At 35.9% G+C, this 27,787-nt stretch overlaps 1 protein-coding gene across 26 annotated transcripts in view; it reads left to right on the top strand.

Moving 5' to 3' along the window:
* Positions 1–27,787, top strand: part of LOC125653301 (zinc finger CCCH domain-containing protein 13-like) — a 33,241-nt gene that overhangs the window by 355 nt on the left and 5,099 nt on the right. Inside the window, exons 2-21 of one of the 26 annotated variants that reach the window (XM_048882689.2) lie at positions 2,229–2,281; positions 2,495–2,520; positions 5,905–5,937; positions 6,574–6,588; positions 7,640–7,949; positions 8,387–8,582; positions 8,997–9,074; positions 10,261–10,737; positions 11,356–11,849; positions 14,374–14,474; positions 14,856–14,867; positions 18,220–18,423; positions 18,539–18,611; positions 19,368–19,590; positions 19,851–19,938; positions 21,926–22,087; positions 23,025–23,169; positions 23,386–23,415; positions 26,232–26,285; positions 26,953–27,204. In XM_048882689.2, coding sequence (XP_048738646.2) covers positions 2,229–2,281; positions 2,495–2,520; positions 5,905–5,937; positions 6,574–6,588; positions 7,640–7,949; positions 8,387–8,582; positions 8,997–9,074; positions 10,261–10,737; positions 11,356–11,849; positions 14,374–14,474; positions 14,856–14,867; positions 18,220–18,423; positions 18,539–18,611; positions 19,368–19,590; positions 19,851–19,938; positions 21,926–22,087; positions 23,025–23,169; positions 23,386–23,415; positions 26,232–26,285; positions 26,953–27,204 — 3,026 coding nt within the window. The remainder of the gene's footprint in view (positions 1–2,228; positions 2,282–2,494; positions 2,521–5,904; positions 5,938–6,573; positions 6,589–7,639; positions 7,950–8,386; positions 8,583–8,996; positions 9,075–10,260; positions 10,738–11,355; positions 11,850–14,373; positions 14,475–14,855; positions 14,868–18,219; positions 18,424–18,538; positions 18,612–19,367; positions 19,591–19,850; positions 19,939–21,925; positions 22,088–23,024; positions 23,170–23,385; positions 23,416–26,231; positions 26,286–26,952; positions 27,205–27,787) is intronic. The other 25 variants (XM_048882694.2, XM_048882696.2, XM_048882692.2 and 22 more) reach the window with 25 other exon arrangements.

Genomic DNA, 27,787 nt, shown 5'->3' on the forward strand with positions numbered 1-27,787 from the left:
GGTTTCAAATAAAAGGCGAGGTTTTGCCATGGTATTCCGTTATTAGGGGGGGGGGGGGGGGGGGGGGGTGCAATCACGTTGGATCGCCGGCTCCAGCTCTAGTGGGAATACAGCTGTAACAGTAAAGTTTAGTGAGCATACAGATGTTACAGTAAAGTATAGGCCTCTGTGTAGGATCGAACCTAGGGCCTCTGGTACAACAGTCCAGTGCTCTACTGATTGAGCTATTAAAGGGTTAACCAGAGCGCTAGTGGGAAGGCCATGTATCTAACACTACCATGTATTGTCCTCCTCCAGACACGTCTCTACTCTCCCAGAGTGCCAGCAACCGTGGGGCAAAGATGACCACTTTTGCCCCCCCAGAGAGTACCCACGTCCCAACATGTAACTGTGAAGTATGTACTCTACAGATCGACCTAAAGCTTAACCCTGTAGAGTGATCAGCAGAACAATGGATTGTCGAACCAGAGGTCCCAGGTTTGATACCCAGCAGAGAGATATGTTTGACTCTTACATTTGTACATAATTGAAGACTTGCATTAGTTAATTGTAATTAAAATCTACAGAAAATTAACCTGTAGAACTGCTAGTACAGGTATACAATGGAAGCCCCCCCCCCCCCCCCCCCCCCCCCCAAAAAAAAAACAACACCTCACCAAATCTAATTTAGCAGTTCAAACATATACAGTCAAAAATACTATGTTGTGTATATTTTCTAAAGTGTTATTTTATAACTTTACTTATTCTCATTTGGGCAGGCTTAAAGAGGGATAGCTCTAAACTCCAAAGCTGTTGTACACCTTACTCATATTTAGGTTGAGTTGATGGCTTGATATCTACATTTTCAACTGTTTTTTCTGTGATAACCCTTTGAAGCTCCAATGTGTTAATTTCCCCATATACACAATTGGTTGTAATTTCTCACTTTACATATAATGAAGGACATCTGTTGGCAGGGACTATGAGAATTAATGTGGAATACCATGTGTATTTTTATTAGGCAGTACTATTGATATGTCAATAATATATTTTTATTTGAAATTCAAAATTTAAGGAATCATTGTCTAGTTTGTTGGGTAGTAAGGTGATTAATTACAATGGAAAACATGATAATCTAAGCATTACTGTTATCCATTGTAGTCAATCAGCTCACATACTCAACAAACTGGACAGAGATTCCTTGGATATAATTATTTATGAGCGATATAAATTGAAACGTTTTGAATAATTGAAAGTTATGTATACTTCTATTGTATGGGTAAATTTGTTAGGGGCGAGATGTCTACACTGGTGACAGTAGCTTAGTGGTTAAGAGCGTTCAAGCCCTGCCTGTACCTTTCCTCATCAAAAATATGATGTAAAAATAGACCCTGCAGCGACTGCTACTTTGGGAAACATTCTGCAGAGGATCTACACGTGAGTGGCAGGCTTTTCGGATGAGACCTTGAGAATCAATGTCCCATGGTGCAACAGGCGTTGGCACAATTTAGAACCCTCACTGCTAAGGCCCTGAGCGCCCACTGATTCTTAATGAAATGCATAATATATAGGTCTAAATTTGTGACACTTCAGCTACAGCTGATGACATTTCAATATCGGTGAGAGAGTCTCTAAGGGCATGTTAAAGAACAAGCAGTTAACAAAGAAGTTACATGTATCATTGTTATGTAAGTTCTGACAAAGCAGTGCAGCTAGTTCCTGGTATTAACCTTTAACATTACACTTCACAAGGAGAATAATTTTGTTAACATTTTTACATACTCTCTGAACCATTATGTAACAGGACTATGACACTGCATTTTGTGTGTACATATTGGCTCATTATTGGTGGATCTTCTCAAGGTCTTTCAACTACCTGTAGTTGTAGTAGGGGGGGGGGGGGACTTTTCTTGTAGAATCTTAGACTTGGTCATGATATTTTACCCCTCTATGTTACGACAGATTACTATTATGTTATATAACCTCACTTAACTGACGAAATGTCACAGTGCTGTTTGTGTGGTTACATTTCTTAAACCATGGTACAAGTTAACATTACTTCTCTTCATTTAAACCATGGTACAAGTTAACATTACTTCTCTTCATTTCGTACAACGTAGCTATGGCAACATGAGACTTCTGATTTAATCCACCAAAGTGGCATCATCACTAGCTACAGTCTTTCCTTTTGCAAATATGTGTATTGAAGGTAGTTATAATTTAATCATATCTATTTTATTTTTGTATAGGTTGTTAAATTTTAAAGCTCAGAATGGCAAGCCGGGAATATTTTGGACAAATGGTATGTACCAACTCTCTCTCTTTCATGTGCTTGATTGCCATATATGATCTGGTTATGTGTTGAATATAAACTCATGATACTACATGTAGACCTTTGTTGAAGTTCCTTATGTGAATGTTAAAAATTCAGACTAGAATATTATCCACATACTAACATGATGTCATATTATGTGAACATGCAGAATGACGTTTTCTGATTTTTCTTTGTTTTCAGAACAACAAAGAAAACCATTGAAGAAGGTAAACAAATCTTTTATTAGATTAATAGTATGTAGTCTCAAACAAAGATTATTTAAATGCTTTAGATATTATTAGTTTTATACAGTATTGACCGGACTCAACCTTACAGAAAACTGACCCAAAGCAAACCCCTGGGTTCGCTTTCCAAGTTTGTTCTGTATCGGTCGTATTGCTGACCCAGAGCGGACTCGGACAGAGAATGCAACAATGGATGCATAAAGTGGGCCTTGCATTCCCTCCCTTTGAAAGCTAACCCTTGAGGTTGAGTTAATCAATAAATAGTAGGAATTAATTACATTATGTATCACACAGGCTTTTATTGATAAAGAGTGCTTCTTTTCATTGCGTATATAACTTTAATTCATATCATAATATTTAGGGACATAGGATACCCAAGCGATTATGTTATAAAATTTTGTAAAACTATTTGCAAATGGTTTAATATTTGTAAAACAATATTTTCTTGAAATGTTCAAATCGTTCAAAGAGTTTATAACATTTATCATAGTTGTTTGTTTAGAAATCTAAAATAGCAAATCCACACAGATATCATGAATGTTTTAACCAAGTATCTAGATGACCTTGTAAAAAAAATAATACAGGATTTCAGATTTTGGGTAATGTTTTTCCATTGAGTAAAGATTTGTGATTAATGCAAAAATGCAAAAATAAAGGTGGTTTCATAAGAAAAATTTTGTGGTAAACATAACATTGCAAGAAATATTCAGATGATATTTGTATGCTTTTAAAACAATTTCACTTACGGTAAAATTACCACGAGAGTACATCCTTAAATGATGTTTTGAATGGAAGGAATTTTAACTGTCAGATGATTTCCGTATGAATAATTGACTAAGTTAAGTAATGAAAAATTTTGTGCTGCAATTTGTACGTTTCATGAAAATTCAAGATTTCTGTTTATTGTTTTGCTGTCATAAAAATTTTGCTGTGGAAATAAATGTTTGTGTATAAATAGAAATACACAAGGTTAACAGCTCTCCCAGTTGATGTCTCGTCAACTTCTATTCTGCATTCAAGATTGCAGCGGCTAGTCCCTAGTATGGTGGCTGATTTGTGCCATATTACAATTTGTCGTCTTTTCATTATTTTGTGGTGAAATGTATTTAATTATCATTTTATTCGATATTTTGGGACGAAAAATTGCTAACATCATATTGTTGTCTTTTCGCCTCAAAATAAAAAGACGAGAACTAAAATTGTAAATTGGCACAAACTAACCACCATACCTAGCCCCTAGGCTAGCTGTTATTATCTTGAATGCAGCCCTGGTGTGAATTAACAAATCTGACTCAAACTGTAACCCAGGGGTCTTCTCAAAAGTTAATCCATATAGAGACACGGAGGAAACCCATTGTTTTGGATTTAACCCTGTGTACACTTTTGTGTAAGGCTGGTTTTGAGCCCTGTGTCCACTTTTGTGTAAGGCTGGTTTTGAGCCCTGTGTACACTTTTGTGTAAGGCTGGTTTTGAGCCCTGTGTCCACTTTTGTGTAAGGCTGGTTTTGAGCCCTGTGTACACTTTTGTGTAAGGCTGGTTTTGAGCCCTGTGTACACTTTTGTGTAAGGCTGGTTTTGAGCCCTGTGTACACTTTTGTGTAAGGCTGGTTTTGAGCCCTGTGTACACTTTTGTGTAAGGCTGGTTTTGAGCCCTGTGTACACTTTTGTGTAAGGCTAGATTTGAGCCCTTTGTACACTTTTGTGTAAGCAGTGATTTTTTTGGGGCTAAAATGCCACCAATATTCGGCTGATTCCCCTCACTAAAATTAGCTATTTTTTCCCAATTATATATATATGTTTTTCCCAATTTCAAATGTAGGGAAATTAGGCCATTTAAAAAAAAAGGTTACGGTATATTTCTGACAGTAAATACGTTTTTTTTCTTCAGTTTTATTCTCCAAACCACTGCACATGTAAAAGGTTTTGTAAAGAATATGTAAAACAATAGAGGCATCCATATAAGCAGATATGCAGCGAAGTATATAGCTTCCAGATGCACATTAAGCCATATTGTTTACAATTTAGTTTGACCGCCATTATATGTAGGGTCAGGCTAATAACAGGAAGTGGCCAACAGTATAGGGTTTTACTAAAATCCGAAAAATACAAAACAGGAGAGACATTCTGGAAACTTGATTATTAATATAATATTTACAAGATTATGGGTACAAATGCTGGTGAATTAATAATTTATTATTTTCTTTATGAAATTAGACAATAAGTATTTCTTAGAAAAAGTAAATAATTTATATACAAGGTGTGACTTCCAATACATATTTAATGTTAAATAATGATTTATTTTATTATTTTAAATCAGATCTGAAATAAACCTTAAACAAAAAAATTATTTGATTATTTTATGCATCTTTACCATTTTAATTTACTATGAATTATTTTTCCCAATTTGAGGAAAATGTTGCTAATTTTTCCCAATTCAGAAGGAGGGGTGGTAGTTTGAAAAACAAAAAAAATCACTGATAAGGCTGGTTTTGAGCCCTGTGTACACTGTGTAAGGCTAGATTTGAGCCCTGTGTACACTATTTGTGTAAGGCTGGTTTTGAGCCCTGTGTACACTTTTGTGTAAGGCTAGATTTGAGCCCTGTGTACACTTTTGTGTAAGGCTAAATTTGAGCCCTTTGTACACTATTTGTGTAAGGCTGGTTTTGAGCCCTGTGTACACTTTGTGTAAGGCTAGATTTGAGCCCTGTGTACACTTTTGTGTAAGGCTGGTTTTGAGCCCTGTGTACACTTTGTGTAAGGCTGGTTTTGAGCCCTGTGTACACTTTTGTGTAAGGCTGGTTTTGAGCCCTGTGTACACTTTTGTGTAAGACTGGTTTTGAGCCCTGTGTACACTTTTGTGTAAGGCTGGTTTTGAGCCCTGTGTACACTTTTGTGTAAGGCTGGTTTTGGTCAGTACTGTAGTTTCTGTAGTGTATAAAATGTATGGGACACTGGCCAACACTCATATTGCTTTGTATTATTTCATACGAGGTGTCTCATGAAGTTACCAGCACCAATAATTTCACGGATTATCATTTTTGGTTTGGTCCACGGGTATGAAAATACACCGAGTTACATGTGGCTTCTACATGAAATTAGCTTATAAATATACACTTTAAGTTCACTGGTATGATATTACGTGGAGTTTATGTGACCGCAGACTTGGCGGAAATAAGTACCGTGTTTAAAAATATTCTTCTACAGTATTTAGAAAAGCTTATGCACAAGGACACACAAATTGCAGATTTTTGTAAAATGTTGAATTGTGTGTGATGTAAAGACGTGCCTAGTGTATATGTGTCATTGTGCTTGCTTGGGTATGGAGTCAAACTTTCCCACATGCTATGAATGTGCTCTTTAATTTCAGGATTTAACACTTCGATCACATTCAGCACCCAGTGTAGGTTAATTCAGGTTTTGTAAACAGCTGATTACGTTTCTTTCTATTGCATGCTCTTTTCAGATCAATTTCTTCTTAGACTACTTCTTGGGACCAGTTTAGTGTTATCTCTATGTATTTACATTTGCAATATTTTTGCCGTTTACATTTGCAGTGTTTTTGTCTTTGATATACATTTGTGCCTTTATCAATTGTAATAATAGCCATTTCTTCATGAATGCAATGCAGTTGTAAACAATGCGGGTATAAATCTTGGATATAGTACGTCTATTTTAACGGCTTAGAATTCTGACAAAAATTAAAGTAGAATATAGAAAATAAATTTCATTTTGGAAAATACATGAGGGTATGAACTTTAACTCTTCACGCCTGCATACTTTACGTGAAGTGCTTACACGCTTCATGAAGCATGCTGGCGTGAAGTGTCCCAGGTCATGCTGTCATGTATTCAAAATGAAACTTGTTTGAGTGGATGAAAACAACATGTACCAGTATTTGTTTGTTTTGATGGTTACAGTTGTTTGCAGGTTGGCAGTATGTAAACAAAGATTGAGACAATGCCGTCAAATTATGCTTTGTAACTCTAGCAGTTGTCCAATGTTAACGTGATACATATTTTATAATATCATTTATTAGGAATCAACAAAATTAGTGAGTGGTTTTTAAATTCATTTCCCACGCTCCTCCATTAAATCTCGGATGCAATTGTACCCATTTAACCATAGCATGATCAGTTTGATTACTAATTTGAATTCTTGTTTACGAATACCAGTAGTAATTAAAATTTACATTTAATTTCATTACATTATATGTTTTTAGCCGTACAATTCAATATAACACAATTCGATTTCCACAATTTTTTCTGAATTTTGAAATGACTGACCTAGATTTAATACAAACCAGCAAGAATGGCAATCTGACCCCAAAAAAACCAAAAACAAATTATGTCCTTTAAATTCTATATGAACCCTCATTAATCTTAAAAATTTTAAAGAATGATTTTCTCCTCTACCTTTCCTTTAGATGTAGCTCAGTTTGACCGCGCCCCACAGTGAGCCTGTTCTGTCTTGACACTTTCTAAGCAAGCCATAGTTAGCCACTCGTGTTGCAACACTACACATGCATGCAGCAAGCTTCAAGTTATATGAAAATCAGTATTTTTGCATGCCAATGAATTGAATCTTGGAATTAATCAGAAGCATGTCAGCATATTTATTTCGTTTTGTTTGTTCTCTGACGTATGCAGTTGTACAGTGCATGCTGCTAATGCATCTTGTCAGTGAAATGTTATGCTTTGGATACATTTAATTTATCCTATATTATTTCAACATTGATTTTTCAGTTGATTTAGAATTAGTAATATGTACAATTATGTATGTAAAATTCATGGAAGCCATCATACCATCATCTACAAACATTTATATGATAAGTGTCATTCATAATGAATTCGTGTTCAAAGCATGATTAACAGAGCCTTAATTCATTACAGTAACTGCATGTAGATTAAGTCAGAAATTTTTTTGTTTCTTAAATGGATTCAATTTTTTATGACAAAAATTACTGCATTTGAGCAGACACTAGATTAAGTCGGATTCAAAACTAAACAATCAGGGATTTTGCTAACAATTTTTGTTGAAATTGTTAAAAAATACAAAAATCTATTGTAGATATGTTGCAGAAATAAGCCTTTTTGTCCTTATAGGTGGACTACAAAACAAGAAAACAGCCATTTGAGATTCGTCACCACCCCAGAAACTATGACCGAGTGGAACCAGAGGTGGACAACATCCTTAAACCTTTACCAGATGATAAGCCACAGGAACCAGAAAAAGTGAAAAAACCGGTCAAAAACTTTATTCAGAAGAACCGGGAAAAAATTGGGAAGGGCAAGAAAGCAAAAGATGATGACAAGAATGGTACTGTGACCTTGACCCAAGATCAGCTGAATGCCATTTTGGCATCGGTTGGGAAGGTTGCCTCAGGAGAAGAAGATAAACTCAAGATATCTATCGGTATGTTAATTGAAATGCACATAACATGTATGAATGGTTCATGTGAAAGCTCGTCTCATTCTACCCATCTATACAGGGACATGCACTGAGGTTTGCGTAGTTAACAATTGATATTGATGTGACACAAAATTGGGATGAATTAACCTGGGCATTTTGATAATAATAAGCTTCTTGTTTTTGTCAAGGAAAAAAAATTGATGTAAAAGTTTTTTACACTTAAGAAATGAACACCACCTTTGAGCTTTTCATGGTCAATATGAACGGATTTGGATTTGAGGCAAATGAATAGCACATATCAGAAAAATGTACATGTACTCCTCATTGAAATAAAGTAAAACTGTTGTTATAAAATTTTGAGTCATTTTTACAGGGTCAAATTGGCACCATATCATGTCTAGTCCTTTATAGCTGACTTTGATCCTACACCTCTCTTACAGATCCAAAGTACCATGAAGTGACCATAGAGTCCCCGCGTAGAAGAGATGGCCATGACGACGAAACGGAAAAACACTACAGAGACCGATCAGAAAAAGAGAACGGTCATTCAAAGTCCAGAAAAGACCGTCACAAGAAGGAAGACAACAGTATCTATGCCCTGATGGGCGGAGACACAAATCGGTCCAGGAAAGACAGGTGAGGACTTGACTGAGTGTGTTGCAGTGCTGATTGCATGCCTTCATTTCTACAATGATTTCTCTGAGTGTCTCAGACCAAATCTTGCTGGATCAAGAATTGTCACATTAAGTTTTTCACAAAAGAAAAAAACAACCAAACAAGTGAACATGTTTGATATATAAACCTCAGCTGCACTAAATTCACTCTAAATTCAGAATCTGCATGGTCTTGCATCACAAACTATTGATACTGTGTTGATTTTTCAGTCTAAGTGCATGATGCAGTTAATTAGCATGATCTGCGTTTGCTTGATGAAAACATTAATCTAAGTCATGTGAACACTTAGTTTTCTCTCACATGATAAACTGTTTTTATGCACACTAAATGTTATAAGCTTGACTGAGTTGTTGTGTTGACAAATTTTGCACACAGGGGGAAGAAAATTGAGCGAGATGCCTCAGACGATCGAGATCACCGATATAGAAAGTCTCGAGACGACTCCAGAGAACGGTAATAAACCGTGATGCTGAATCACAAAAGATTTCTCTAACTTGTCATACATGCTGATTTAATGAATGTTGTCAGTGATGATTGCATTTTTTAAAAGAAATGTTAATATTCTTGATTTAAGAATATTTATCCTGTGTCTCTGAAGCTAAACATATTTCAGTTTCTTTGAATGACTGAATCTAAGCACGATATGTAGTGGAGCTTCGTCAATCCGAACACTATGGTTCCTAGCAAGATTGTTCAGATAAATGAAGCATCTGAATAACTGAATCACATACATGCATTATACATGTGTTATATCTTCCAATAAGTGCTTACTCAATGATGTATAATAAGAAATAAACATTACCAATTTGCTTTATTACATAAATCATGGTAATATTAACATTTACTAGATGTATTTCAAAGCACTAAATTTGGAAAATCCATGTACTTGTTGATAACTACATATATTTGTAATTAGAGCTACAAACAATATACATCCCGTGGGGATCCGGGTTAGAATAGGTCCTCAGTACCCCCCTCCCCCGGGATCCGGGTTAGAATAGGTCCTCAGTTCCCCCCTCCCCCGGGATCCGGGTTAGAATAGGTACTCAATACCCCCCTCCCCCGGGATCCGGGTTAGAATAGGTCCTCAGTACCCCCCTCCCCCGGGATCCGGGTTAGAATAGGTCCTCAGTACCCCCCTCCCCCAGGATCCGGGTTAGAATAGGTCCTCAGTACCCCCCTCCCCCGGGATCCGGGTTAGAATAGGTCCTCAATACCCCTTGCTTGTCGTAAGAGGTGACTCAATGGGGTGGTCCTTTGGATGAGACTGCAAAAACTGAGGTCCCGTGTCACAGCAGGTATGGCACGATAAAGATCCCTCCCCCGCTCAATGGCTTTAAGCGTTGAGCATAGGCCTAAATTTTGCAGCCCTTCACCGGCAATGGTGACGTCTCCATATGAGTGAAAAATTCTCGAGAGGGACGTTAAACAATATACATGTACAATCAATTAATCAACAAACAAAATACAAAACTATACACCATAGGCACTAAAAGTGAACAATCAAGCAGTACATGTAACTGAAAAATAGATAAATGAAGAAGGTACATACCTATTATCTTGATACATTTGTAATAGGTGTATTGCATGAAGAGGAGTGCCTCTCTCTCTCATAAAAGATGTTTACAAATGTTTACAGAGACAGAAGATTTGAGCGTGACCAGTCAGAGGAACGGAACTATCGGCGAGATAGGAAATCTCGAGATGATTCGCGAGACAGAGACCACTCTAGAGAAAGGTACAAACGTTCGCGTGACAGAGATCGGAATCAAGGTCGGGAACGACATCCCAGTTACGACCCTGATTATGATCGCAAAAAGAAACAAGAAGACTCCTCAGACAGGATTCTTACAGATCTGCGTCGCAAAGCCGAAGAGCAGTTGGAAAAAAGCAGGGAAAGTGACAGATTCCGGGAATCCAAGTTTAAAGACAATGATAATAGAGACTCTAAGAAACCTGATTCGTCCTCCCACCTGTCACCTGACCATAATGTGGAAGCCGTCTCGCCCCGAGAGCTGGCAGGTATCCCAGTGTCCCTGCCCTGGAAACACATGACTGTGGCAGAACGGAGGCGGTTAATGATTGCTCGAGAAAAGGTTATTGCCGAGGCTGAAAAGTAAGGCTGTTTCCTCAGCATGGTGCCATGCCTGACATGCTGCTGTGTAGTTTGCCTAGCTGTTGCACCTGTGTATTGCTGTGCATTCTCTGTATAGTTTCCTTCCATCATTATGCAGCTCCTTAATTTCACTAGTAGTTCACCATTCGATGCTATCAGTTGATTTTGTACCACTTTTTAATTTTCTTTGATGCGTGCAAATTTTATCTGATCACCATGCTTTGACTTCATGCGTTTCTTTTCTTTTTCTTGCTTTATTTCAGCACCAAATGTTTTATTTTTCATTTCCTACTTGAATCACTGGTGTTTGGGTTTGGGTGATACAGAGCTTTGTGTTTCACTGTTGTCAATTTTTTTTATTGCATTGGTGGAGGTACATTGATCTACATTACAAATAGTGACATAAGTAGTATCTGTGTTGTAAATCGTGATTTAGAGATTTAGATAGAAATCGTAATAAGCTGTAACAATAAAGTACAATTAATATTGATTTTTTTAATTCAAGGAAGAAAAAATGTTGAATGAATGCAATTGGTTTTCACAATATTACGATTTAGTAATGTAAAATAAAAAATTGTCACAATTGAGGTGTAACTTGATTTTAAAATTTCATTGAAGGAGAAAGGGGGAAGAAGGAAAATCCAAATGGAGGGAGATGGTGAAGGAGGAGACCGAGAAATTAATAGCAAAGAAAAAGAACGAAAGCAGACGACGCAGTCCTAGTTACTCCCCTCCAAGGTCAAGGGAGGGGTCATGGGACAGGAGACGTGACAATTCCAGAGATCGCAGAGAAAACTCCAGGGAGAGAAGGAGAGACAGGGGATCCCCGACTGGTTACAGAAGGGGGTCACGATCAAGAGAACGGAGGCACAGGTCACCGTCATATGATCGCAGGGAGTCTCGATCCAGGGAGAGACAAAATTCAAGGGAGCGATCACGGGATGACTCATCAGATAGGTCAAGACACAGGTCACGGAAGAGGTCACCCTCACCAACCAATCAGCAGGAGGATAAAGTGAGTAGTACCAGCATCGCCACAGCTTCTAGTACCAGGCCCCCAACAAACATGACGCTGGCGGAGAAAAAGAAACTGCAGTGGGAAAAGGAAAGGGGTAAGAAACTATTTTCTTAAATTGTTCATTGAAAATTTAGGAATGGAACACCTGTGGGATATGAGAAACTAAGATTGTGAATGTCATGCTCACTGCAGGCCTGAGGAATGATGTCAGAACCAATTTATTAACGGGGGGGGGGGGGGGGGGGGGGGGGGGGGGATTTTATAGTTGTATGGTCCAAATTTTCGACAATTTTTTTGTCCACTTTGTAAAAACATTTATAAATTATCACACGCAAGTATTTATGAGGCTGTATGTCATTATTATACCCCCCGCAACAAGTTGTGTGGGGGGTATACTGGAATCAGGTTGTCCGTCTGTAGACGCAATGGTTTCCGGGCTCTAAAGCATTATCCTTTCCACCTACCGTCACCATATCATATATATGGACTACCCATGGGATGAAGATGTTCCCTATCGATTTTGGGGTCAAAAGGTCAAAAATCAAGCGCACTGGACATTGAAGTAGCAATATGGTTTCCGAGCTCTAAAGCGTTATCCTTTCCACCTACAGTCACCATATCATACATATGGACTACCCATTGGATGAAGATGTTCCCTATCGATTTTGGGGTCAAAAGGTCAAAGGTCACGCGCACTGGACATCGAAGTAGCAATATGGTTCAGTTTGTCATGCCATTTGTTTTTTACACTCAGAAAAGAGGTAGTTTATACCTATTACCAACACCCTTTGGGAGATTAGGGTAAGCGGGGGGTATTCTTAGTGAGCATTGCTCACAGTACCTCTTGTTTCACTTGTTTTAACCAGAATGATTTGGTTTTAAGTCGGTGTTTACAAAGAAAGGTCACTCAGCTGTTTCTAATGCATATTCAGAAGATAAATCAAGTGACAGTCATGTATTCAGTTCAGACTTCCTTATCTGTAAAGCTGTGTATTTTGTTACCACAGTACCATGCCATTAGTGTTTCACGTTTTTATTCAGGAGAATAAAAATATCAAATACCCCTTAGTAATATTCCTAAATATCTTTGTTGTTTTATGATCTTTAAAACCTAAATTTAGACAGTTGTGTCCGAGTTATGTACATCATGTTGGGATCCCCCTCATGCGCATAGGGCTATTTATTGATGCATAGCATATGGCTTTAAATTGGCAAGGAATGACACCAGTCCTAAAAGAACAGATCATACGTTTGAACATGAAAAAAAGTTGAGATAGCAGACTTAATCTATATACTGAACTCCACGCTTTACTACATGTATTTACAACGAATATGATAGGTACTGTGTGTGCAGGGGTTCCCGCCACGAGCAGCAAATGTATCTATGGGTTCCCACTGTATTTACTTTTTAAATAATCTTCTTACTGTTTCCTTTTTACTTGCAAATGTTTTCAAGCATGTAACTAAGGGAAAGTTACATGTGATAACTTTAAAAACTAATTCCGCTGCATTAAAAAAATTCTGTACACTTAAAATCAATAAGTAACAGGTGAACATCAGACTATACAACTTTAAAGGTATGTATGCCAAATTAAACAGTTTTTTAAATTTCGAAATCAAATCAAAATTTTAAGAATATGATAAGCAATTTAAGATATTTATGATATCTAACAATTTTGACAAATTATGAATTGGCATTAACAACTGGGAAATGGTGATTTTCTAATGCATATTTATGAAGGATTGACATTTGGATGAATGAAAACACATGGGAAACATACTGAAAACATGACAGAGATAGAGGATTTCGATTACAGTATGTACATGTAGTGATATGAAAAATTATTTTTTTGTTACACGTGAAGTTAACTCCCCTTCACAAGACTCATAGTGCTTCTCTTTACTCTGTACCCTGTCAGACTGTCTTCTATCAATGATAGTTTTCCGCTGTCACCTTAATTGTTTACTTTCTAAATTCAGCTTGCAACATCACATGATTATAAATATTTTGAAATTCGACTCTTGAGAATAAATTAATAAGAAATAAGCGTGATGACATTTTAATGCGAACAAATTAAAATATATCATTTTCAAAAAGTTTGATTTAAAAAATACTTTTATTCCTTTGATAATATCCAATATATAAGGTGTACATAGCTTTGAAATATCTTTTTCTCCAGAACAGCAAGGCCGTCATAATCCCATGGGGCTAGGTTGGAATCATAATGTGGGGTCAACATTTGTCATTGAATTAAAGAATATGAATTTTTTAAAAAAAATTCATCTGATGAACAACAGGGTCAAAAGACCCCTGTGAGCATTGTGGTCCATGGGCCTCTTGTTTAAGATGCTCTTTTATTCTTGGACATTGAAATTCTGAATGAGAAAAGCTGAGAATAATTTATTATCATTGAAAATAAAAGATTGTGTAGTTTGATTGAGTTGTCTATTGAAGAGTTGCTGAATATTACTAGGGTGACTATTAAGGCCCATGGGCCTCTTGTTTTATGACAACAGAAGGAGTGAAAGTGGGTAACACAATGGAAAAATGTGTGCCTACACTACCTTAAAACAGAATACCATGACAAAGGAGTACAAATTATTTTTTGTATTTGTAGTTGATTCACAGGCGGGATACTCTCCCTGGGGAAAACCAGGAGCAGGTGCCCCTCTGAGGACAAAATCTGGAAAACTGGCTGCGGACTACAGAGCTCGACAGGTGTCTAAATGTGCTAGTGGTCGTAAAATGATTTACATTGATTGACATTAGATGATCTCATCTAAATGTGCTAGTGGTCGTAAAATGATATACATTAATTGACATGAGATGATCTCAGGAGTTGTGGGAAGAATTTTGAGTATATCACGGGTTGTCAAAAATATTTTCAAAGAAAAAATAGATATGAGACAGTAAAGTAGATTTCTTTTGAAGATGACATTGACAAATTTTAAAATAGGTTGTGTAAAAATTCGTTACAAAATTTAAAATATGAAAAATAAAATTTTATTGTTATTTCATGATTATTACACAAGACAACGAGTTTTATAAAACATTTAATTGATAGTTTTTTGAGTTCACAAGTTTGTATCATTACACTAGGTTTTCAACGAGGTAAAAAAGCTGCAACAATGGCTGTACACAAGCACAAAGTAGTATCAATTTATCAAAGAGCTTTGAAATGGTGTACCTTCCCTTTGTAGTGAAAAGCTTTTATATAAGTCTAGCTTCTCTCTTTCTTTTGGAGATTGCTACATCTTTTGATGTAGTAGTAAATGAACTATATATGTGGTAACTACTGCAAGCTTACTCCTCTCTAGAATATAGAATTTATAGTGTTAGGTGTTTTTTATTAGGGAGGTATCAAAATTCATGGGGAACAATATATTGTGAAATATGGCTCTCTGTTTTCTGTGAAGATCATTGTGCACCCTTTTAACATTACAAAACTATCAAGATAAATAAATTGGTATATTTGACATATCGCTCACTCACCTTTCTGGAGAGATGAACAGTTTACCTTAGCTTTTATATTTAAATAGATACTGAAATCCAAGATAACAATTGTTGACAATCATTATGTACTCAGTCTGGTGGAGTCAGTCTTCGTGTATACACTTTTAAAGTATTGGTACATTGCTCATGTGAATATTTAAATTGATTGATATTTTGTTCTGGGTTCTGTGTCTTTGTTTTATTTTCTCTATTGGTTGGACTGGTTCGTAAAGCGACCTGACTTTTAGGGAGATAACTCTTGGTTGTCAGCTTTTCAGTTTGCTCAATTATTTATAGTCAATGTTGAGTCATTTAAAGCAGTGATTTGATCTTTATTTATGAAATGTATTCACCTATTTATATTCATCACTTGCATTATATTTGTTTCTTTTATATATATTTATATTTGTTGTATGTGGCATTGAGCTTTTTACTAGTATATATATTTATAATATATATTTATATGCTCTGAGAATTGTAAAATTCTTCATGTCCTAGCATAATTTTGGCCATGTTAAAGGAGTGTGACACTCTTAAGTTTTGACAATTCTTCTGAATGATCTGATCAATGCATTTTAAGAGTCTTAAAAGACTGTTTCATTTTTTAAGATGGTAAAACAAGTTTTCTAATCATGCGTTGGTTTGAAATAAATATTTTGTGGGTGAATTTTGGTAGCCAGAGTTCTGTAACAGTTTTTTTGATATTTGAAAAGAATTTTTTTTTCTTGTAAAAATTTTTATTTGTTCTCTTTATGTGTCTGTGTTCATGTAAAAGCTCAGTATTTGAAGAGAGTTTTTAAAATTTTTGTTATTAGTAAAAAAATAAAACTGCATACTCAGTGAAGTCGTTATGTGTCATTTTTGCACAGTACTGTAGATGAACTCTGGCTATCAATGATAAGAATGCACTTGTGAAATATTAGGTATCTTTAGATAAATGAAAAAAATACAATAGCAGGATCTAATATGTGAAATGATTATCTCGATAGCCAGAGCTCAGTTTCTGTGTGTTGAGCTGAAAAGGGACTCTGCATTTGCAGGGACTGTTCTAATGAAAACGAGCTGTCAAGAGACCTAAAAAAAAACAGAGAAAGTACAGGGGGAAACAAAAGTATTTACTAATGGTGTTAATATTAGAGCTAGGTCTGTAAGAGATGAACTGATAATGAAAGTTGTAGTTTCGTGAGGAAACATGCAGTTCAATAACAGTGGTACAGTAGAACCCCTTTAATATGATGCTGGTTTAATATGATTATTTAGTTTATATGATGCTTTTTCAAACTTAAGAAATCAATGTAAATTTACCTCATTATTATGATGCCCAAGATGCAAAACCCCTTTCTTATGATATCAAAATCCTGTCTGTTCTGACTTTATACCTGTAATTTTCTATCTTCAAAGGTGGGAAGCACTTAATTTACCGGTTCTTTATGTAAATCGCCCAGCAGAACTTAAAACTTCCCCTGGAATGGGATTAGTAATGCTCTGATGCACCGAGATGCAGAGCTACCTAATCCATATGGTTAAGTAAATTGTTTTTTCACACTTCTAGTTTGCAGTCCTATGGGGAGTGGCCTGCTGGACTGGAACATTCCATTAAAGTTATAAGGGGAGAGGAGTAGAACAATTGCACAGAGTCAAGTTTAGGGGTTGTTTTTTTGTATGCTGTTGTTTTGGTTTTAACTTTGTGAGAATTCATCATTGTAAACTTCTTATAACATAGAATCAAATAGAAATATGCATACCTGCATATGTAGAAGAAAAAGTAAACATAGGATGTTCAATGCGACCTAATTGTTTATTATGATGACCTGCTGATTGTAACAAAATAGCTTGGAAAATAAAACACTTCTAAGGTTCTGCTGTACTGTCACAAGATGAAACGGACAACATGTAGATCAATATTAAGTTTGTGTACTCATTTACACTCACAGATACACATATATATACTGTAGACATATTTCATTCCTCCAAATCATAATTTTGAGAATTATAATTTTTGGTTTGGTCTGCAGGTATAAAATTCTGCTGAGTTGCATGGTTTACATGAAATTTTAAATCCACTGTTATGAAATTACGTAAATTTTATGTGACCACAAACTTAGCAGAAATAAATACCCAGCATAAAAATATATATTTACTGGATATTTATACTTGTACATATATATGTGTGTGTAGTATTGTTATCGAGAGAGGAAGAACCCTATTGATTTGGGGGTTCAAAAGTCAAGGTCACTACAGGTCATAATAGAAAAAGCTTTGTAGACACTGTACAGGCCTCATTGTTTGCTTGATTGATTTGATACTTCATAGCTTTGTTGTCAAGAGAAAAAGACCGTATTGATTTTGGGGTCAAGGTCACTGAGACTTCATAGAAAAAACTTGTAAACACTGTACAGGTAACATTTTTTGCTGGATTGATTTTGGTCACTATGGGACTTCATCAAAAAAGATTTTGATCTTTACTGAAAAAATTTACTGATTATATAGCATCTACATTGCAAGGGGATGCCCCACTTTGCGGAGCTCTTGCATAATATATCATTAACACACTGTTATATGTATATACGTATGTTCTCTCCATGATAAATTGATTTTAACTATATGTTGGTCTTTTTTGGCAGAACAAATTCAACAGAATTGATTTCACTTTTTGTTACCAAAAAGATATGACCAACTATATAAATAAATATTGTAATAGACCCAAAAATGTCTACATTGGACAGATTGTATGTGTTGGATTGAAATTTCTGAATCAATGATATAATATCAATGCAAAATGGCAAACATTTCATTCAAATTTATTATGATTTATATACACTGTAAGGTTCTTCATCGTTTAGAGTTACAGGTTTATACGTAAGATATTCAAATTAGATATTGATTGATATGGGTAATTCAAATTTATCACGATTAATTGTTGATATTAGTAAGTATAATGTATTGCATAGTCTCTTGTATTGTCGAACAGGAGGATTATCCCGATACAATTGATGAAGAATCAGAAACTGTCAATCAAAATAGTTCCCAGAATGCTTCAGGAACTACCAAGAGCAAACGCCGAAAAGAGTTAGAAAAGTTCCAGAGGGAGGAAATCCAAGCCACTCAACAGCCTGCTGCACCTACATCAAACCGCAATGTTCCGGCAGCCATGAGAAGCTCTTTTATATTTGGGGTAAACTCAGTCTAGGAATTAAATCTCTTAATGTCAGTTAATGCATAGACAGCACGGGAATTTTGCCATCATGCTTATGATAATGATAATAATAAATGTTAATGAACATTTTCAGCAAGTAGCTCCAGACGCCAACATGTATGAAATGACCAAACAACAGGAACGTCAGCAGTGGCTGAAGGACCTCGGTGAGTAACACTAGTGCTCAATGACATAAGGGTCTCTCTTGATCCGATATAGACTGTTGGGTGCTCCAACTGTAGTATGATGATTAAAAAAAAAAATCCTGTTTCAGTTTGCAGTACGATAATTAGGAAATTTATTTTTTATACCCCCCGCAACAAGTTGTGGGGGGGGGGGGGGGTATACTGGAATCGGGTTGTCCGTCCGTCCGTCTGTAGACGCAATGGTTTCCGGGCTCTAAAGCATTATCCTTTCCACCTACCGTCACCATATCATATATATGGACTACCCATGGGATGAAGATGTTCCCTATCGATTTTGGGGTCAAAAGGTCAAAGGTCAAGCGCATTGGACATCGTAGTAGCAATATAGTTTCCGGGCTCTAAAGCGTTATCCTTTCCACCTACAGTCACCATATCATACATATGGACTACCCATGGAATGAAGATGTTCCCTATCGATTTTGGGGTCAAAAGGTCAAAGGTCACATGCACTGGACATCGAAGTAGCAATATGGTTCAGTTTGTCATGCCATTTGTTTTTTACACTCAGAAAAGAGGTAGTTTATACCTATTACCAACACCCTTTGGGAGATTGGGGTAAGCGGGGGGTATTCTTAGTGAGCATTGCTCACAGTACCTCTTGTTCTTGAATATTGAAGCTGCATTAAAACATTATCAAAAGTGAGAATAACGCACAACAGTTTTTATTTGAGCTCATATGATAACATAATGTGTATACATTCTAATATTCATCATCAGAAAGACAAAGAGAAGAAAAGCGGGAACAGCAGATCAAAGATTTAGAGAGCACAAGAACAGGAACAAATACCTGGGCGGATAAATTTACTAACGACTATCGACCCGCACGACTCCCGGAGCAACAGCCAGAAACAGTTCGACGAGAAGATATCGACGCGGAGACGAATCGTATCAGCAGCGCGCCGGTTAACATCTCACAGACACAGGAGAATGATGACGATAAGTTAGAATTTAAACTTTATGAATCGTTGCTTTGTAATTACGTCCCTTCTTTCTAGATTGGCAGTTCTGATTTCAGACACTCTAGCCCGTTTAATTGTTGTGTAATTGTTGTATTTATGACAAGCTGAAAATCTACAGCTTTCAGTTATAAATGCAGAAATATAATATTATTTGAAACAAAAAATGAATTTAGTGACTGAATTATGAAAAATCAACATGGTAATTTCTTATTAAGCTTAAATTGACTGATGCATGTTGTAGGACTCACATTAGAGGCCAGAATGTTCACCTGGATCCCGTCACAAAGAAAGAGTTAGAGGATAAACGGCAGAGACAACTGGAGCATCAGGTAAGCTAATCTCAGCAGAGATTCGGCTCAGCTGGATATTTGGACAGATGCCTTCACTGAATCTCGAAGCAGTCCTTCATTATTCATGTCTGGAACTTTACTTTCAGCTTTGACCGGTTCTAACAATTAATGTGCACTTAGGTGGCACTGCTGTTTGCTTCAAAGAATTGATTTGTCAATGACTGTTAAACTAACTCTTTGTCATAGTGACTATTGATTTTGGGTTGCTTACCGTCTAGGTATAAAAATCCCAAAATGAAAAGAATTTTCCGTTCCAATGAGGACTCCCATGAAGGAATTGTTTATCTCCTGATATTGAAGAGTTCCTATAGTCTGTTTTTCTCTATTCGTGATATACAGATGGTGTGGGTAGTTACTATATATCACTAATAAAGTTATTGTAAGTAAGAATGAGTTAATGCTGTAAACTAGTAGAGACCTTTTTCCAATATCTGGATCATGCATGACTGGTTTTTTCTGCAGATAGCAACATTTTCATGTGAAATTTTTTGGTGTTCCTAATTCAACCATAAAGGGTGGTATACATTGATGTTTAATTATCCACATAGACGTCCCATACCAGGGTACAATGCTTGGCATTTTTTCCGGCTGGCCCAATGAACCAGCAAAAAATAACCCCTCCTACAGTGCTCATATGATTAATTCGTCCTCGCTCAGATACATTTCATTTTTGTGTCAACTGATATGCCAACATGAAACATCCCAGTTCATACCCTTATTTATTTTCAAAAATGAAAGTTATTGTTCATATTTACATTCTACTTTCATTTCTGTCGGTGTTACCAGGCATTGAAATAGAGGTAATACATTTATCAAGATTCATGTGTGGATTGTACACAACTACAGTACATTCCATGCATGATTGATCACAACTGCAGTGCATTCATGAGGATAATGGCTATCATTACAATTTGTAAAGATATCGAAGGCAACATTGATACCCTGATTTATTATATACCCATCAATGTATTGTTCTTTGATACTGTGGATTTCACAGCGTATGATCCGGTTTTCCGGATCACCACACTATGGTTTTCTGATTCCGTATCAGTATCCTCTGAAACTGATGCCGTCACAATGCATCAACGCAACGTTATTTGTGGAAAATATTGACCGCGTCACAAAACAAAACTACGTACACAAAACATAATTTCATGGTATGTCTGTGTTTTTGATAATTTGGATTACATTTATCATCTTATAAATGTGGATTTAAAATGCAGAAAGGGGTATATAATAAATTTATGATGATCCAAAGAGTTGGATCATGTCTCGTTGACAGGTGCGGATCATCAGATCAAACTTGACGCTTCGCGTCTCGTGTGATCTGATGATCCGCGCCTGTCAACTCGACGTGATCCGACTCTTGGGATCAAGTTACTGTAGTAATAATATACATATAACAGCAAAACTTCATGGTGACTGTTGAAGTGTGACACATGTTTTCGTAAGTTTCTTTTTGACTTTATTGGTGTGTCTCAAATCTTTCCTGCAGGATATCATCACCATTATTTTGAGGATCTACCTAGGAGATGTCCCCAAAACAAATAAGGGTATAAAAATATTGATTCATGGGGAGGGGGGGTGTGTGTGTCCTCCCTGCTCTCTCATATTTCTCTCCTCACTCCCAATTTGTTCTCCTGTTCTGTTGCTGAGTTTTGATACAAACCACAAATATTTGCAGCTGCAGAAAAGCACCGGTTATCCAGTGTGCTAAATCAAAACAATTTCAAGCAGCATGTTCATAGCTTTTCACTGGAGAGTGTTCATATTGGTTAGCACGCATGTTCATAGCTTTTCACTGGAGAGTGTTCATATTGGTTAGCATGCATGTTCATAGCTTTTCACTGGAGAGTGTTCATATTGGTTAGCATGCATGTTCATAGCTTCTCACTGGAGAGTGTTCATATTGGTTAATGAGCTGTAAATCTTGTAATAAATAGTAAAGAAGATGTTTGTCATTTAGAGAGCTGTGATGGAACAAGTCCAAGAAAAACAAAGACAGAAGCAATTGGAGCGTGAACGTAAGATGGCAGAAGATGCGGAGGAGGAGAGGAAACTACAGGCGGAGCGTGACCGGCTACAGAGACAGTTTGAAATGGACCAAAACAAACTGAAAGTCAGAGAGGTCAGCTGACATTATTTCATTAGTCATTACATCAGCTTATATATTGTGTTCTGAAAATTATTATTGCTTATTTTCATGGGGTGAAATTTTATGTTTTGAGAATGATTAGCATGTTTGGGGGGAGGTGATTTTGTGTTTTGAGAATAACCCCTATGAACAGTTTATAAAAGTTGAAAATTTTACAGCAACCCCACTCCATAAGCAGTATGAGGATAAACTGGTTCTCCTTTCCTCTGTTGCTTATTTTTGTTGTAATTTTCTCAAAAGTCTAAATTTGAACAGTTCTGATGTGTGTGTCATTAGCTTTGTATTTGTGTCAGGCTTTCAGACAATATTTTCATGGCGTTTTCTCGGTGTCTGGAAATGACATGATGTGTGGTACTAGCCATTATATCTATAATCATGACATGCGTAAGGAAGTAAGTAAGTAAGTAATTTACTTCCAATTTTGGGCCCAGAGGGCATACAAAGAATACAAAATTCATATACATAAATCATAAAAGAGTGATTATCCAAAAGATAGATGAAAAATAAAATTTACAAGTGTACCTCGTCAGTGTATGCGTTTCAAATTCCTGGGTTCCTCTATAATGGTGTATACTTCTGGTTGGCCATCTACTGAACATTAATAAAAGGAAGAATCTTTCTGGAAACTTTTGCCTGATATAATTTTTGCTTTATTGAAAAATGATTTCACCTCATTTCAAATGGGCCTGAGCTATCTTGACAGTTATGAAACTTTTCTTAGTTTAGCACAGTTTTTAATTCACACATAGTTTAAAGTTTTGTTCAGGATAGGTTAGGAGGCGAAATTTTCATAGCATTGGTGAGCACTAGCACAAACCATGTCTTGCTTATTGCAGGTAGGTACAAGTAACCGGACATTGTTATTGATAACAAAATTGAAAATACTCATACTAGTGTCATTCTGTAACAGATGAAGCGGCAGGAGGACGTGGAACGTTTGAAAGCCGCCATGGACGAGGCTCATGAGACGGCACTACGAGAGAAATATTCCAGGAGGATGCAGCATCTTGAACAGGGCGGCCATGACACCACTCAACTCAAGGCTCACCTGGCAGGTAATAGAACAAATCTGACCAATCAGATTCATCCATTATGTTCGAGTACTTCTCAAATTACAGACTCGGCAACTTTAGCATTGTTTGCACTACGCTATGTCTTTTTTACATCGACATTGCAATCTCTTACTTAACGGGGATACATTTTCATTAGAGAATTTTTCTATTTAAGTATTTATTGAAATTAAAGTTGGTATTGCCTGGTGTTCGTTCTAGCTGTCCTCGGTGAAGAGAATACAGAGAGAGGTATCTGGTCTGTGTATCTGCATGATATTTTATCAAAGTACATATACTGACTTTTTTTTGCACATTTGTAGAAAATATAGATTTTTGGGGTACAATGATTATCTATTTAATATTCACTTTTTTGCCAGTATTGGGCAAGTTGTACATTGTACATCTATCATTTAGTGGATAGATGAGTCATCATACTAGTGCATGCAAACATAGGTACTAATGATGCTAGTATACAGCGCATCAATTAGTACTTATAACATAGTCAATACTAGTTGTAGGAAAATACATTAAGATATGTACTACACACATATAATGATCAAAATACAAAGTAATTTTATCTAAGTCTCATTGAAGAAAGATTTTTCTTATGTGTAAGAAGATAAGGATTTGTTCAGAGTAAGAAATGTAAAACTATGTCCTCACAGGGGGATTACGGTAAACCAACTTCTGTTCATGTGCGAGAAAATTTGGAGATATTCGCGAGAACTTAACCGTCATGAATATTTCTTGTTGCGAACAGGTCCTGAAATCTCTTATCATAGCCTCTCAAAAATTACTCAATTTACCACAGGTGAATCATGAAATAAAGTATCCATGAATAAAAATTGGTTTACAGTGTTGTAGTGCATGTATAATGGGTTAACAGCGGTTAGCTAGCTTCAAAGTCCTCTATTATCAGGGTTAAGGTTTCCTCTTTGCATGTAAAGTGCATGTGTTTTTCATTAGTTGATATAATTCCTGATAAATGTGAGTTTGAAGTTCATAACTAGATATTTATATTTTCTATGGTTTTGCCTTTGATATCTGTATAAATTCATTTCCTCATGAATACGGTGCAGTTGTAGACAGTGTATGTATAGATACAGATAGGTCTACTTCAACGACTGAGAATTCCATTGGAAAGGAAAGCAGAATATGATGAATAAACTTTAATTTTTAAAAATACATGAGGGCTGCACTGCTTCACATCATGAAGTGCTAACGTGCTCTGTGAAAGGTATACTGGTGTGATTTGTGGCAGTTCATTAAAAAACTTATTTCTTTCCTTGTACAAACTAGTCAGTTAGTGACAGGGAAAGCTTGTGATTGATACCATTAAAAAGGAATATTTCACGTCAAGCCCAATTTTGTTCCCCCGTAAATTGTGTAAAATTAAAGGTTCAAATTAAGATTCAGTTTTACCTTAAATAATTTGCTAATATCTTAATTGTAAAATTTAGTAATATGTATGCTATTTGAAAATTGATATCTACGAAGATGGAAGCAGTGTTTTGTTATGTATAAGAAATAGGACACTCAATGCTTGATGATGGCACACTTCATGAAAAATATGCTGACATCAAGGGTTCATATCTTCATGTATTTTCAAAATATAAATTTATTTTCTATGTTTACATTCTACTTTCATTTGTTGGAATTCCCAGCTCTTAAAATAGATATACTATATTTATCAAGATTCCTATGTACGACATATTCTTTACAACTGCGAAATGACAGTCATTACAATTTGTAAAGATACCAAAGGCAAAAATATTGGAAATGTAAATATGCTCCAATAAAAGTTGTGTGAAGGGAGCAATATCGATCATCCATGCATTCATAATATTGATAAACATAAAAATTGCTCCGCTTCTTCATTGTGTGTGAGGTCAGCAGTTTACTAGTGTTGACCCCATTATGCCCTTTCAAACATCACAATATATGACTCATTATGCCCTTTCAAACATCACAATATATGACTCATTATGCCCTTTCAAACATTACAATATAATTATGACTCATTATGCCCTTTCAAACATCACAATATATGACTCATTATGCCCTTTCAAACATCACAATATATGACTCATTATGCCCTTTCAAACATCACAACATATGACTCATTATGCCCTTTCAAACATTACAATATATGTCTCATTATGCCCTTTCAAACATCACAATATATGACTCATTATGCCCTTTCAAACATCACAATATATGACTCATTATGCCCTTTCAAACATCACAATATATGACTCATTATGCCCTTTCAAACATTACAATATATGACTCATTATGCCCTTTCAAACATCACAATATATGACTCATTATGCTCTTTCAAACATCACAATATATGACTCATTATGCCCTTTCAAACATCACAATATATGACTCATTACTCCCTTTCAAACATCACAATATATGACTCATTACGCCCTTTCAAACATCACAATATATGACTCATTATGCCCTTTCAAACATTACTATATATGACTCATTATGCCCTTTCAAACATCACAATATATGACTCATTATGCCCTTTCAAACATCACAATATATGACTCATTATGCCCTTTCAAACATCACAATATATGACTTGGATATATATGTTATGGAGTTTCAGTGTTAACAAACGTGGAACATTTTACTTTGCAAACAACATTTAAAGTCATATATATGTAAGACAATCTAGATTAAATTGAATTAAATACATGTGCAGTATATCAGCACAAGGGGTCTTTAAAAGGGGTGCAGTATCCTTTTTATCTCTATACCTATATATTTCTTGAAATACTTAAGTCTGTATTTTTATTGCATTCTAAATTTCACAAAATTTATGAAATATTGTCACAGTAGCTTAATATATTTTATCCAATTACAAGTATCAGAAAACAGGAATCAGTCTTTTTAAATGCAATATTTTGCATGGAAATAAAGTCCCATTAAGGACCATGCATTTGGAAATATACACCGTTTGGTATGTGATGTAATTGATTTTTGTGTGGTATGTGATGTAATTGATTTGTGTGTGGTTAAGTATTATGTATTGACGTGCTTTGTTATAGAAGTTCCTACGAATCGCCAGGGTTATGACACCTTGAGGAATACACAGTCTTTAGGTATATATATGTATTGCATGGTTTGCCATTCACTGCCTGAACTGGGAGCACCCCATGTCTGTTGGCATGTTATCAAAATTTCAACACTTCATGTACACAGTTAACTTTTAAAGTCCTTTATTGGCATTATGTAACAAATGGCTTTGAACACAGTATGACTTTCTAGATATCCTGCATCATAAATTACGGGTAAACAAAAAATCTACATGTACGTGCTATATTAATCACCAATATTTGGCGAGACTTTATTTCTTTGACCTTAACTGATTTGATTTAACAGCGAGTCCTCATGCTAAATGTGAATGTGTAGTCCTTTTGTTCATCGCTGCCTGTGTATGAAATTATTCACAAGAACATTCATTGTGACAAGACGCCCTCATGAACGTACATGAAAATAAAATTCTTGAAGAAGAAATAGCTATTTATAGTAGGTGATCATATATGACTGCTTGCTTGTTGCAATTTTGGATTGAATTTATACACAGGCATTGCACTTTCACAAAACATTTTGCAGCATTGCTTACTATTTAAAAAAAAATCCAGATATCACATTTATAAGCCTACTAATGATTGTCATGAAATGAAGAACTGTTTAAGCTACATATATATTATTCTAAAAGTCTTTCATTTAACAGATGAATAATTGAAATATTAAATTTCTTTACAGCAAAGGTAACTCCAAGAAAAGAGGCAAACCACATTATTCCCTCCCAGGTTCCTGGTTTGGATTTAGACTTATCTCCCCGCGGGATAGTACCACCCACAGCACAGTACACGCAGAAAGACTCATACCATGAACCTCAGTACACAGAAAATCGAGTCCTGACCCCCAATAAATACAGACAACAGGGCCATACCTCCGAGTTTGGCACTCAAACTGGTATGAAAGTTGGTGATCAGTTGGACACTGATAGAGATGGTGTGTATAGATAATTCACTGCATGTTGTTTCTTTCCTTTATATGGGGAGCAATTTTTGCCCCCATTTCCATCCCAAAACTTTTAAATTTCTGTTTTGGAGTTTTGTTTCTTTTGGTCTTCTTTCCTTTCTTTTTGAATTATTTTCATTGTAAATTCAATATTTTATAATCGGTAAGTGTAATGTATAACATTAAAAATAAATGCGAGGTAAACAACATGCATATAGGAAATGTGTGACGCATCGTGTAGCGTTAAAAGATTGTAAACATCTTGTCAGTGGATGCTTAATGTGTGTTTGTGTGTGTATTAGAGCTTTAACACACAATTTATTCTGTCTTGTCTTCCTACACATCATTCACAACCACTGTATAGGTGGGGAGTGTTGTGTTGTAGCTGTGTTATAGTCAGCATGTGCATACACACCCGAAGGAAGGGTGTCATTCAGGGACTGGGGCGTGCAGTTTATGTAATATCGGTGATCTGGCTAAGTATCTATAGCTGCAAATCCAACAAAACACAATACAAATATTGAGTGAATATTGTCATTTATTATGTTACAATAAAGAACAAACGAAGGAGATC

This window comes from Ostrea edulis, chromosome 7 (assembly GCF_947568905.1).
Source record: "Ostrea edulis chromosome 7, xbOstEdul1.1, whole genome shotgun sequence".
Taxonomy (NCBI): Eukaryota; Metazoa; Mollusca; class Bivalvia; order Ostreida; family Ostreidae; genus Ostrea; species Ostrea edulis.